Source organism: Arachis hypogaea, chromosome 18 (assembly GCF_003086295.3).
Source record: "Arachis hypogaea cultivar Tifrunner chromosome 18, arahy.Tifrunner.gnm2.J5K5, whole genome shotgun sequence".
NCBI classification, from domain to species: Eukaryota; Viridiplantae; Streptophyta; class Magnoliopsida; order Fabales; family Fabaceae; genus Arachis; species Arachis hypogaea.
In genome coordinates, this window is record NC_092053.1 from 125,242,257 (window position 1) to 125,256,421 (window position 14,165).

General features: G+C 35.8%; 1 protein-coding gene across 12 annotated transcripts; it reads right to left on the minus strand.

Annotated features, from left to right (window-relative positions):
• Positions 1-5,945: 5,945 nt before the first annotated feature.
• On the minus strand, positions 5,946-13,873 carry LOC112769154 (ethylene-insensitive protein 2.2). Of its 12 annotated transcripts, none has more exons than XM_072224244.1 (10): positions 13,440-13,762; positions 12,938-12,976; positions 12,606-12,820; positions 12,229-12,485; positions 11,801-11,887; positions 11,596-11,706; positions 11,312-11,524; positions 9,725-9,910; positions 6,828-9,623; positions 5,946-6,541 (listed from the first exon to the last, which is right to left on the minus strand). In XM_072224244.1, exons 4-10 carry the CDS (start codon positions 12,475-12,477, stop codon positions 6,158-6,160), a joined length of 4,026 nt encoding a protein of 1,341 aa, XP_072080345.1. In that variant the 5' UTR covers positions 12,478-12,485; positions 12,606-12,820; positions 12,938-12,976; positions 13,440-13,762; the 3' UTR covers positions 5,946-6,157. The 12 variants fall into 12 exon arrangements, with proteins under 12 accessions (XP_072080345.1, XP_072080346.1, XP_025669376.1 ...); XM_072224245.1 differs by lacking the exon at positions 13,440-13,762 and adding an exon at positions 13,123-13,197; XM_025813591.3 differs by having other exon boundaries at positions 12,606-12,976; positions 13,440-13,766.
• Positions 13,874-14,165: the final 292 nt, after the last annotated feature.

The window sequence follows — 14,165 nt, forward strand, 5'->3', positions numbered from 1 at the left end:
TATCTTGCTAGTAAATTCACAGCAAATGATATATCGGGTCGCGTATTTTAAACCAGATACATTAGCGCTCCAATGGCACTAAGATATGGTACTTCAGGACCAAGGATATCTTCATTTTCTTCTTTAGGACGGAATTGATCCTTTTTCACATCCAAAGGTCTTACGATCATTGGGGTACTTAATGGATGTGACTTATCCATATAAAATCTTTTCAAGATCTTTTCTGTGTATGTTGTTTGATGAGTAAAGATTCCACTTTTTATATGCTCGATCTGCAGGCCGAGACAAAATTTAGTCTTTCCAAGATCTTTCATCTCAAACTCTTCTTTTAGAGTTTTTATAATTGTTGGAATCTCTTCAGGAGTCCCAATGATATTTAAATCATCAACGTACACAGCAATTATAATGAATCCATATGCAGATTTCTTTATGAAAACACACGGGCAGATATCATCATTCTTGAATCCGTTTTTGGCCAGATACTCAGTAAGACGATTATACCACATTCGTCCAGATTGCTTTAGACCATATAAAGATCTTTGCAATTTGACTGAGTATAACCCTTGCGAATATTCATTGGATGGTTTGGATATCTTTAGTCTTTCAGGGACTTTCATATAGATATCCCGATCTAATGAGCCGTACAAATAGGCTGTTACCACATCCATTAAATGTATATGCAATTTATGATATGCAGATAAACTGACCAAATAGCGCAATGTTATCGCATCCACTACAGGGGAATACGTTTCTTCATAATCTATACCGGGCCTTTGTGAAAAACCTTGTGCCACAAGTCGAGCTTTGTAGCGCACAACTTCATTTTTCTCATTTCGTTTTCTCACAAATACCCACTTATATCCAACAGGTTTTACATCTTCAGGTGTATGGACTACAGGTCCAAAGACTTCACGTTTTGCAAGTGAGTCTAATTCAACCTTCATGGCTTCTTTCCATTTTGGCCAATCATTCCTTTGTCGACATTCCTCGACTGATCTTGGCTCAAGATCCTTACTTTCATGCATGATATCTAATGCCCCATTATATGCAAATATTTCATTGACAATTGTCTTATTTCGGTCCCATTTCTCTCCTGTAAAGACATAATTTATCGAGATCTCGTTATTTTCACAATTTTTAGGTACCTGAACGTCTTCTGGTGTTATATCAGAATTTTGGACAACTGCCGGTGTCTTTACTATGTCTTTTTCAACAGGAATCGTATTTACCTCTTTTCTCTTTCGAGGATTTTTATCTTTGGAACCGACAGGCCTGCCACGCTTCTGGCGTGTATTTGCTTCCGTGGCTATTTGTCCTACTGGGACATCAATTCGAATTGGGGCATTTTTCGCCCTGCCACGCTTCTGGTGTGAATTTGCTTCAGTGGCTACTTGTCCTATTGGGACGTCAATTCGAATTGAGGCATTTTCTGCTGGTATGTAAGATTTGGTTATCCTCTTTGTATCGGAAAATGCATCAGGCAATTCATTTTTCTATTCTTTGCAAATGTATAATCTTTTAAACTTCCAGTTCACATTGCCCTGATCGAGAATCTAAATGCATCAATGATGATGCATTCCAGTTAAGCTCCTTTTTAGGAAGCTTATTCTCTCCCCCTAATGTTGGAAATTTTGATTCATCAAAATGACAATCTGCAAACCGGACTTTAAATACATCTCCAGTTTGTATCTCAAGATACCTCACTATAGAGGAAAAATCATATCCAACATATATTCCCAATTTTCTTTGGGGTCCCATTTTGGTGCGATTAGGTGGTGCAATAGGAACATATATCGCACACCCAAATATTCTTAAATGGGAAACATTTGGCTGCTGGCCAAAAGCTAATTGCATAGGAGAGAATTGATGATAACTCGTTGGCCTCAAACGAATAAGTGCTGCGGCATGTAAAATAGCATGCCCCCAAACCGAGGTTGGGAGATTTGTTCTCATAAGCAAGGGTCTAGCAATTAATTGGAGGCACTTAATAAGTGATTCTGCTAATCCATTTTGCGTGTGAACATAAGCTACTGGATGTTCAACACTTATTCCATTAGCTATACAATAAGCATCAAAAGCTTGGGAAGTAAATTCACCAGCATTATCAAGACGAATTGCTTTGATTGGATTTTCTGAAAATTGTGCTTTTAATTGAATAATTTGAGCCAATAATCTTGCAAACGCCAGGTTGCGAGAAGATAATAAGCACACATATGACCATCTCGAAGATGCGTCTATTAGGACCATAAAATATCTAAAAGATCCACATGGTGGATGAATAGGTCCACATATATCACCTTGAATCCTTTCCAGGAATTCAGGAGACTCAAATCCAATCTTTACTGGTGATTGCCTTAAAATTAACTTTCCTTGAGAACATGCAGCACAACAAAATTCACTAGTTTTAAGAATCTTCTGGTTCTTTAGTGAATGTCCATGAGAGTTTTCAATAATTCTTCTCATCATGGTTGTTCCCGGATGACCCAATCGGTCGTGCCAAGTTATGAATTCATTTGGGCTAATAAACTTCTGGTTTACAGTGGCATGTGATTCAATTGCACTAATCTTGGTATAATACAACCCAGATGAAAGTGAGGATAATTTTTCTAATATAACTTTCTTATTTGAATCATGAGTTGTGATACATAAATACTCATGATTTCCCTCATTCATCGTCTCAACATGATATCCATTTCGGCGAATATCTTTGAAATTCAACAAGTTCCTCAGAGATTTGGTAGATAATAGTGCATTATTTATTATAAATTTTGTTCCTCCAGGAAACAAAATTATAGCTCTTCCAGAGCCTTCTATCACATTGCCTGAGCTAATAATAGTATTAACATATTCCTCTTTTGGCACAAGATGGGTAAAATATATATCACTTTTGAGAATAGTGTGCGAACTTGCACTATCCGCAAGGCATACATCTTCATTACATATCCTTGCCATTCTCTTCAAAAACAAATAATAATAAAATGAGTAGTATGCACAGATAAATTGAATACTTGATCAGAATTATTTTTCTAAGAAATACTGTACATAAAATAATGTCATATACTAAAATTTTATTTTAAAATTTGACACATTTAATAATTTCAAAATTCATAAACATTAATATTTCATTATTTATGTACATCACATTTGAAACTTAAATACATAGAAAATAAAACTTAACAATAAATTTTTTTACATTATTTATTTACATAGATACTTCACAATTTCACATATTAAACTATTCCATCATTGATCAAATGGCCAATATTTTCTTCAGGGTCCTCAAAGAAATCAGATACATCATAATGAGTGGTGCAATTTTCTGCATCATTTGAAACGAAATTCGACTCTTTTTCCTTATCGTCCTTTTTCAAAGATGCCTGGTAAAGATCAACTAGGTGCCTTGGGGTACGACAGATACGAGACCAATAGCCCTTTCCACCACAACGAAAACACTTATCCTCTGTTGATTTACTCTACCCGATATTTCTTTCTCTATCCCACTTCTGGTGAGATCCTCTCTTTTGAACATAATTCTTTTTCCTTCCATAATTTTTCTTGTTATTAAAAGCTTGCCATTTACCTCTTCTGGGGTAACGATTTGCCGCATTTACTTCAGGAAATGGGGCGGCACCAGCTGGGCGCGCTTCATGATTTTTCAATAACAAGTTATTGTTGCGTTCGGCAACAAGAAGGCAAGAAATTAACTCAGAATATTTCTTAAACCCTTTCTCTCGATACTGCTGCTGCAGGAGTACATTCGAGGCATGGAAGGTTGAGAAAGTTTTCTCCAACATATCATGATCAGTTATTTTTTTCCCACACAATTTCATTCGTGAGGTGATTCAAAACATTGCAGAATTATATTCATTTATAGATTTAAAATCTTGTAAACGCAAATGCGTCCATTCATATCGGGCCTGAGGAAGTATCACGGTTTTCTGATGATTATACCTTTCTTCAAGTTCTTTCCAAAGATCTGCAAGATCTTTTAATGTAAGATATTCATTTTTCAATCCTTCGTCAAGATGACGACGGAGAAAAATCATGGCTTTGGCTTTATCCTTCTGGGATGCATGATTTTCAGCCTTAATGGTATCTCCAAGATCCATTGAATCAAGATGGATTTCAGCATCTAGTATCCATGATAAATAATTATTTCCAGATATATCAAGAGCATTGAATTCAAGATGAGAGAGCTTCGACATAATGAAAATTTGTTACCTGAGTCTTCCTAAAAATTTGATCAGAGTCTCGTGCTGATAACGTGTTGTGAAATAAAAGATATATATAATAGAGATGTATAAATAGAAGACTCTAGTATTAAAATAATTAGCTCAATAATAATTTATATATATATAATAATATTATATGTTGTAATGTATATATATATATACAAAGATAGAAATAAGTATTAAAAATAAAGAGATAGAGAATTGCATATGTTTATTATTACTATCTCAATATAATAAAGATGATTAATATTGCTATTAATATTATATGTAAAGAGTAATAGAAAAGAGAATTTAGAATACTAATAAAATAAAAGAAGAGAAAGAATTGTAGTAGAAATATAAAGAGAAGAGTATTTGATTGCAACATAAAAAGAGAAGTGATTTTATTATTACTTGCTTGTGTACGTATAATCACAAACCCATGCCCTATTTATACTTATCCAACATTCTCCTTTTCAAACTTCATTAATATGAAGTCTACCATGGAGAAACAAAGCACCGCATATATTTAATATTGCATAGCCCAACGTTAACTTGATGGACATTCATACTTATCGTAACAAAAATCATCATTTTTATTAGAAGTATGATTCTCTCAATCAAGTTGAAAAACATAACAATATAGTTATCTTCTTTTAAGATAAGACGAATGCTAGTGAGCTCTAAGTAAAGTAAGTGCAGATTCTTTTGATAATAACTTGCTATTAGAGATAATAAATAAAATAATAGATTATGGACTTTATTTTTTTAGTTTTTATTTTTGTAAAAATATGTGTAACATTTAAAAATATATATATATGTGGTTAACTTGATTAGCAAGTTATTCTTTTAAATATCAATCATTAAAATATAACAAAAATAGAAAATATAATAAACTAATTTTTAGTTAGTTTACATTAGTCAATTTTAAAGTTTATATTTATAATTTAAAATTTAAGATTAAGAGTTTATGATTTAGAGTTCAAAATTTACAATAAACAAAATAATTTTTAAGAAAATTGACTAATATTAAAAAAGTATTAATTTCTGAGCATTACTCTAACTAAAAAAATTGTCAAGAAGTGTAATATATATATTTCTGTCATCACTGTCTAATTTAATATTTGAAAATAGACAACAAAAATAATTGAGTTCCACCTAGGTCTTAGATTATCTAGGAACATCAAACATTACACAATCACACAATTGGCTTTTAGAACAATAATTTTTCAAGAACGTAAAACAAGTAGAAAGAATACCATAATAAAAAGAATATCATAGGAAAAAGTAAAAACTTTACAAAAATATGATACTGGGAGAGCTAATATCTTGACATAAGAATTATTAGAGGATAAACTGTTGACTGTCAAAATAATTACAGAAAGAAAAAAAATTAATATTTATTTCAAACATTCAACATAAAATTAAATGAAATTAAATTAATCGTTGGTGATCATTTTAAAAAATTTAAAAACATCAACAACCAAAAATATACTTTACCAAAAATTATTCTGAAATCAGAAAACAAAAGTTATTACAGTTCCAGACCCCAAAAGGAAAAACTAGTTAACTGCATACGTGTTTTCCGGTCAAAAACCAAGACGTGTTCTGGAAACAAAAGATACGTGTCTAAAGTTGTTTCCTTTTTGGTTTTTGTCACGCAAATTGTTGTACCCAGCTTCTAGACAAGAGAACGTAACAAAATAAATAACATGTCTCACCAAAATGAAGAAATTTCATGAAACTAATTTCCCATCTAGCCAATTTTTCTTTGATTTCGCTGAAATTACAATTAGCAATTCTTTGCCCTATGTGTATATAACATTACAAGGATTATGATACACAGATGGAGGCAGATCACTCCTTGATCTTAGAGCATGAGCTGTTACACACCATACTCATAAAACAGCCGAAGAAGGAACACTGATTTTGTTAGATTCGAAGTACTACAAGTTGTTGTATGGTGCCGAAGTGGGCATCTTCCGCAAACCAGTTCCTTCCTTAGTCCCAACGGCTTTGTTGGAAAGTCTTCGCTTGTACCGTTTGAGAACAGATGCCAGGTTTTCCTTCCCTTTTGGGAAAGCCACATCCCCGGCTGCAGTTCCTGTACGTCCTTTTCGGCAAGAGATCGCCATCTCCACATCCTTGATCAGGTCAAGCAGTGTCAATGCTGTTGTGCATTTTCCGCGGCCTGGTTTCGAAGTTGGGGGCAGCATCACCCCATTAGAAAGTGGGGGGCTAGACTTCTGTTGATGTGATGCCGGAACTTGAAGGCAAAAGCATGGGACCAAAGGACTGCGAGGCTTCGAAAATGCAGGATCAATGATGCCCTGCTCAAAGCACCAAAAAAGATAAAGTTAGTGGCATGGAGAAAATTATAAGCAACAATGAAGACAAGGACAAAAGTTGGTGGCCCTGCAAAGTACACCCACAATATAATGTCTACATTATTGATGACTGAAGGGTATGACATGTATAAGCAATTTATCAATATGATCAATCAACGACAATCAAAAGAACAATAGATGCATCCACATAATTTTTACATGAACGAAGAAAGCAGCTGAAATATGTTTAGATTACTCGAGAACATGCAAACTCGTCAAGACAATTTACCTGAAGGCGATTAAGAACATAGGTGTACTTTCCCCAAAGCTCTGGCCGGCTCTCCATAAGTGAAAAATTTAGAATTCGATGAATACACCACACTCCAAAGCTTATTATTAATTCTGATCTCCAAATACATCCCTCCCCACAGTTAGGAACCGAGGACACCAACGAAGTAGAGGAATTCGCCTCATTATTCTTCATCAAAGAACCAGATTTCCCATCAGAAGAAAAATTATGAGCTTCACCCACATGGTTGCCCGGATTCATTTCCCTAGACTCAATTTCATAAACAAATTTCTCCCTTGCAGCTACACGATCAATCAGATCCTCATCAACTCCATCGTACTGGCTAAACAGCCAATCTGAACCCTCCAATTTTAAGAGCTTCACAATGCATAGTCTAAAAGACTGAAGAAGTTTTCTCTCAATATCCACAAATGCAGTACCTTCCTGGGTTATATTATTAGGCCTACTTCCGATACCTTCCAACCCCCCATTATGAGTTTTATCAGCTACCCCAAATTGCTCAAAAGGCTGCCTAGACCAGAGGGATGCAGTATCAAAACCAGAACTAGAGAGTGCCTCTCGATAGACTGTTGATGGAGACAGTTCATCAAAGGCCAAAGGAGCACCCGCTCTTGATTCAGAATTTGAATATAACGACAGTTCATAAGATGCTCTACTCACAGAAGATCCATAACCAACGGAACCATCCCATGGAGCATTTTTATTAGATGCATAACCAGCCCTGTGGGGGATGGCATATCCAGAAATGTCAGGCAAACTATGGTATTTCTTAGCATTAACTGAACCGGCCATGTTGACTGCAGGTCCAGAAGACGAATAATCATAAGAGGTCCTCTCAGATTGCAACTGGCTATTTCTAGAGGCAGCTACATTATGGAACCCAGGCGGTTGGCCCACACCTAAACCATTACTGTGCAACTTCTTTGCCAAAGCATAGGCAACTGAATCCCTGTAGTTCGTATTAGCTATGGAAGCGGCTTTCAACTGTGGCAACTCCATTGGACCACTTAAGTTATCCAAATTTCTCCCTTTATCAACCTGGCTAAGATAGGATGCAGCTTGATACCCATGTATTGTTGCTGGCTGATAATCCCGAGCCTCAGATGAAGGCAAATTACGCACACTGGAATAGCGTCTCTCGCCAGAATCAGAAGATAAAGGCAAATTACGCACACTGGAATAGCGTCTCTCGCCAGAATCACCAGATGAAGGCAAATTAGACACACTGGAATAGCGTCTCTCACCAGAATCAAGGATATTGCGGCCAGAGTTCTGTACATATGCATCTAGTAATTGCATGGGATTCGCATGCATTGAAGAGCTCCTTTGAATACCATATGAAGACTCCAAGCTACTTTGCATCCTACGCTGATCGGAGGTGTCATATGGACCTGAGTTGAGTACACTGTTGGAACCGCTACCTCCAACAGATGCTAAATAATCAGGATAGTCCTTTCCAAAGGAATCTATTTTCTGCATGGAACCAGTGAGCCTTGAATCTGATCCCATTGCTATCAAAACATCCAGCTTCTTTGCCCTTGCTTCTGTGGTTGCTTGCCCATGGAAATCATAAAGTTGCCCCCAAAATTCATCAAGAATAGCAGCTAGCTGACGTCTTGCTGCACGCCCTAAGCCTGCTAATCTTGAGAGACTTCCAATGCTATTCCCACCATCTTCACTCTTCCCACTAAAACTCCTGAATGACGGAGGGCCATCTGATGTTGTAGATAGGGGACTTGTGGAGACCACTTTGGATGATTCTTCATTTTCCCATGAGTCTCCATCATCATCATCATCCCTTTCAGCAGTCGAATCTTCCCCTACCTCCTCAACCGGGGCATTACTTCCTATTTTTATAGTTTCAGTATCTTCCATTCTAAAAACAGAAGTGTCATCAGTTACCATTGATACTGCTTCTGACTCTGGTTTGTAAGCCAACTCCTTAGTAAGAACTTTAGGAGAACCGGGAAATGAAGCAATAGATTGACTCTCCCTTACAGCAGTCACATGGAGATCAGGCTCCAGTATAGTTTCAGGTAAAGTAGAATGAACCGGTACATCTGTGTAGTCCAAGGTCCTTGATGGAGCTGGGGTTGGCTCCCTCAGCCGAGCACCTGCATCTCCATGATACCTTGTTTCAGCAACATTTGATTCCTCACCGACGACAAATGGATTTGGCACAGCCTCTGGCACATCCAAGTTCCATGCCTGAGCATCTAATTGGACACTGGCAGATCTTAACGGAGTGGCAGCCAACCATACCATCAAACTTAATGATGCAAAAGCAATGGTAAGAAGAAATAAATACGAAAAAGACACACCACTCCCTGCATTCCATCTCAAATCACCCACCCAATCACTACTGCCAAACATCATTTCAACAACAAAGACAATATTCAAGCCAAGCATACCAATAAATATGATCAGTGCCAAAAGTTCCTCAAACTGAGACATCTTGTGTACATCCATTATTGATCTAGACGTAGCAACTCGGAAAAGGGGGATGACAGAAGATGGAAGTTGCAGAGCGACCAAAACCTGAGTGAATATAAGTAGCTGGTACAATCCTTCAGCTCCTGAACTCCAAACACAATAAAGTGCAGGCAGAACAGCAATCACTCTAATTGTAGCATAATGAAGCCAACCTGGAATATCCAATTTTAGGAAACTTTGCACAACTACTTCTCCACCAAAACCCCAATTTAATGCTGTCATTTGATTTGCAAGAAACACAATGAGAAAAAGAACAGACAGCGCTACCGGGCTACGCAACACCTGCAACAAGAATATTCAAATCATATTTGTTAAGAATGTGCAGATAACAGGATGCTGTAGGTAAATATTCTGAAGTAAACTAATTACAGAGGAAGAGAGACCTGTTCCATTGGTGATAATGCATCCTGAAAAGTAAGCAAAACAAGGCCCATACTGTGGAACTCATTTGCTGAGGTGCTCATCACAGCATTATTTACCAAATAAATACAACTGAAGACACATAAGATAGCCCAAAAATGGTTATGACATAAGGCATCCTTAGAAATGTTTGTTGGTCCTTGATGCCACTGCAGAAAAAAAAAATGTCAATTCAGATTGGCAAAACAAATAACTGCTGACAATATGACAGAGAACATGATGCACAATATTCCCCCCACACCTAAGCAACATACAACCTCATCAAGAAAGCTCTATAGCTTAACCAGGAGGTTGCCATATGGCTTATAAGAAACATAATTGGGAATTACATCTAAATTCTGCCTGCAAATGCTTTCAGAATTAGCAATACACTTTTTCCTTCTTTCATTTGACATGTATCAAGCAACAAGTTCATTTTATACATTTCTTCTCCACGACACACTGATTTTTTTTTTTTTTTTTTTTGTGAGATAAAAAAGAAATTCATTGAAATGAGGAGAAGGGTAATACAAAAAGTGGGGATAAGGGATCCCCATACAAAAGAAAATAGATGCTAGGCATCTAATCCTATCCCATAAAAACGAGCTTGTTAGAAATAAAGGTATTTTGGGAAATTCTGTTAGAGGATATAAAGAGAAGGGACTATAAGTAGGAGCATGAGTACTGGAGTGCATTTCTTACGCACACACACATAATGATACCAGCATATTACAACATCCTTCTAAATAAAGTCATCCATAGGATGAATCAAACTACACTGTAAGAATATCTACTAAAAACCCTCTGAAAATAGAAGCTACAAGGTAAGTTACATTGTTTGGATGAATCATTGGCTCCAATAGTAACATTGTTAAAGAGAAACTATCTTAATGCGCCTTGTGTTAGAACAAGGCCAGCAAATCTAGAATCAGAACATGGTACTAATAAAAAATAATAATAAATAAACTCCACATATGAGACTATTTACTGAATGACTTCAACATTGAAAATAGATCTAGCGATAAAGATGAAATTTCATTTTAAGTTAATTCCTGCTATATGACGGCCAATGAGCCAGCTTCCATGTAAATATCAATCTAAAGCACTCGCATAATTGCATTTATTTCCCCTCATAAGGGTACTATTAAGCAAATAATGTAACCATACATGACATAACAAAAGGGACAATGCAACTTGAGGGGCAAGAGAAAAAGCAGTCAAAACACATTTTGGTTTTGACCATTCAAACTAGCAAAGGGTTAAACATTTGACCAACATAATTTTCAAAACTTCACTAGATAATGCAACAATGTGAGGATGTAACAATTGTGAGATAAAGTATAAAGGACTCAAAATTCAACAATTTTAACTAATGGCCAGCACTGCTTAAAGTGCCTATCTCCTTGGGCGTAAGATTTACCAAAGATAAACACACCTACAGTGGTGAGGTGATTGTCTCTCCAAGCCCACTATCCTACTACAAGATGCAGATATTTCATATATATCAAAATACAAAGAAGCAAAACAGAGCTGCAAATATCTCCACATGGTAAAATGAGAGGAAAACATACTTGTACAATTGAGGAATGAAGGTAAAAGTTGTGAGGCACAAGAGTTGCTCCCAGAAGACTCATTAGCACAAAGGCAATCTCCCCGCTCAGCTTTATTTGTATTCCATTCACAGATAATGGATTTTCTGGTCGGTTGATAAGTAATCCAAGTACAACAAGAACCAAGACAAAGCCTGCTACATATTGGCCTAGGATCTTGGCCTTCTCAATGTCCTAGACAAAGAGAAACTAGTAAATACAATTGATTAACAAAGGTTGGTAAACACACAAGGAATAATACTTACAAGGAGGACAGCAAGAAGTAGATGAAACACAGCACTGGTGGCAGTTAGAAAAACACAAGTGAACAAATCCCACCCAAAAATAAGATTTAACCCTTGTGCCACTCCCAAGATCTTGCAAAACAGGTAAAATAATAGGTTCAGGTCAGTGAACTACTTTGCTGAACCAACCGTTATGTAAAAGGTTAATCTTGGGTAAGAATATTACCATGTTAAGGTCTAGAATAATCACTGAAAGCTCTGCTTGAACCCCAAGAAGCATGCATGTCCATGTATCATACTCGTTGCTGCAAATCTTTTGAGAAAGAAAGTAAAGTTAGTCTACATTGAACGTAAGCTAAGTGTCCACATGTATTGATAGAGGGAACAAGTCTTATGTTTAGGTTCAATTCCTCTTGAAACTGACATATATAAATACCCTTCAAACTTCAAATTTCCAAGCATGTAGCTATATATTTTACAGGAGTTAATCAGCAAGGTGTTACACTAATAAGCAGAAATAAAACTAATGAGTCGTTTGGAAAAAGTTAATTTCAGGCCATAAAGTAGTGGAGCTGCAGAAATTTCCGAAATAAAAGCTGTACAGCATAGAATTAGAACAGTTGTTTAAAAACCCCAGAGAGGAAGAAAGGATACCTGAGCAAGATCTCTTTCAGTGACTATACCAATCCTTGCAGATATATACTGACAGAAGATAGCAGCAAGATTGAAAATTAGCATAAAAGCCATCAGATCAAACCCAAAACGTGCACCACCTTCAACAGTTGCCACCCACTTTCCAGGGTCAACATATCCTATTGAAATCAAAAGCACAGGTATAACAGCAGGAAGCGACCGATCAAGGAAGCCACGCTGGTGGTTAGCATTCAATCTCCCTGCTTCCATTTTACTCTCTGATATCATAATAACACCAACAATAAGGCTACCGCGGAAAAAGGCAATACTCAGAGGAATGCTATCAAGTAGCGAAAACTCTCACTGCACCAATGATAATCGTATAACTGCAACTTAACTATATTCATATGTAAAGACGTCATCGCCTACATGACAATGATCAACACGGTAGCAGCTTCACATATAAACTACAACCAGCCAGCTGATACAATTATTTGCAAACAATTCACCAAAGTGCATAATCCTTATATCCCCGCCGTTTGACTAAATGTTTTAGACAAAAGCTAGTTATCATCGGATACATATGTAGTAAGTGTTCCTGATCAAGTCAACCCTGATATACAATCAGAAAAATATTTTACAACACCCCCAAATAAATATTTCATTCATCAACACATCATGACCAAAAGTGAATCCAATTCACGACAAAGCTGACAAAGAAAAGACCCACAGATAAATTCAATCACTTCCTCTTCAATCTGCTTGAATCCTGCATCAAATTGATTCAAAAACAGCATTATTACCGTAACTAAAAAATGAAAAGAAAAAATAAAACAAAATAAAAAATACAGAACATGTTAAAAACAGAGGAATAAACATCAACGAAGAAAGCATCAATCATCCCGATTAGATTACATTCAAGGTTCCAGAAATGCAAAGCACACGGTGACACTAATTAAAGGCAACAAAATATAAAAGCAGAGAATCACAGATTTATCAGCTCTAAAAATCTAAGACAAATAAATGAAGAAAGAGAAAGGGGATAAAAACAAAACCCTACAGTGGATAAAGCTCAAAAGAAGCTCAAGCTTTTGAAAAAGATAAGAACGAAAAGGGAAACGTAGACTTGGATCTGATGAAGCATGTGATAGAAGAAAACAGTTGCACAAATTTCAAGTCTTAGTATATAGTTAACTAGTTAGTTAGGGTTCTAAAGAGAAGAAAATCTATACCCTCTTCTTCAGCTTCTTCTTCTCTTTTCTCTTGTCTCAATTTCAAGCGCTCTCTTCTTTTCTTTGTATCTATCTGTATCTATTTACTCCAACGAAGTAGATCTCACACACTCCCACAACACCATCGCCATCACATAATTGTGATTATTTTATTATATTATTATAATTGGATAGTAATTATTGGAGACTTTAAATAAATTGTTTGTCTATAAAATATTATTTTTGTATTAGTCTCTATAAATTTATCAATTATCATGATTATTTAACACTTAATTGATAATGTTATAAAATACGAAATTATTTATGATCATGATGTCATCTGCGTAGAGAGAGGGAGATATATTTGGGAGAAGATTATAAAGAAAATTATGTGTGGGGCTTCAGTTCCAATTGCCAAATGGGAGTGTGTGTGTGTAACTGTGTGAGTGTATTTCAATTTTCAAAAGAAGGATAAAAAAGCTCAATAAAAAGCCTAGAGTTTTACCATTTTCCCCTTTTCTTTTTCTTTCCGCATGTGGTTGATTTTAATCAAGTAACGCCATATTAATCACAAAATTATTACACATGGAAAGTTTCTAAAAGAGAATGATAAATTATTATTATAATAATACTTAAGGATTAATATAACTGATAAATATAATTTTAAAAGACACAAATGATAAATAAATTTTTAATTATTTTAACAGTTATGCTACACATACAAGTTTTTTTACCTTACAAGTTTTA

What these genes read in the sequence shown, in the direction of transcription:
- LOC112769154 (XM_025813590.3), bottom strand. Translation starts at nt 12,495, where the DNA reads ATGATATCAGAGAGTAAAATGGAAGCAGGGAGATTGAATGCTAACCAC. An exon ending in CTGAAAGAGATCTTGCTCAG is followed by an intron (nt 11,888 to 12,228) that starts GTATCCTTTCTT and finishes CTTTCTCAAAAG; the next exon opens with ATTTGCAGCAACGAGTATGA. An exon ending in CATTATCACCAATGGAACAG is followed by an intron (nt 9,624 to 9,724) that starts GTCTCTCTTCCT and finishes TTCTTGTTGCAG; the next exon opens with GTGTTGCGTAGCCCGGTAGC.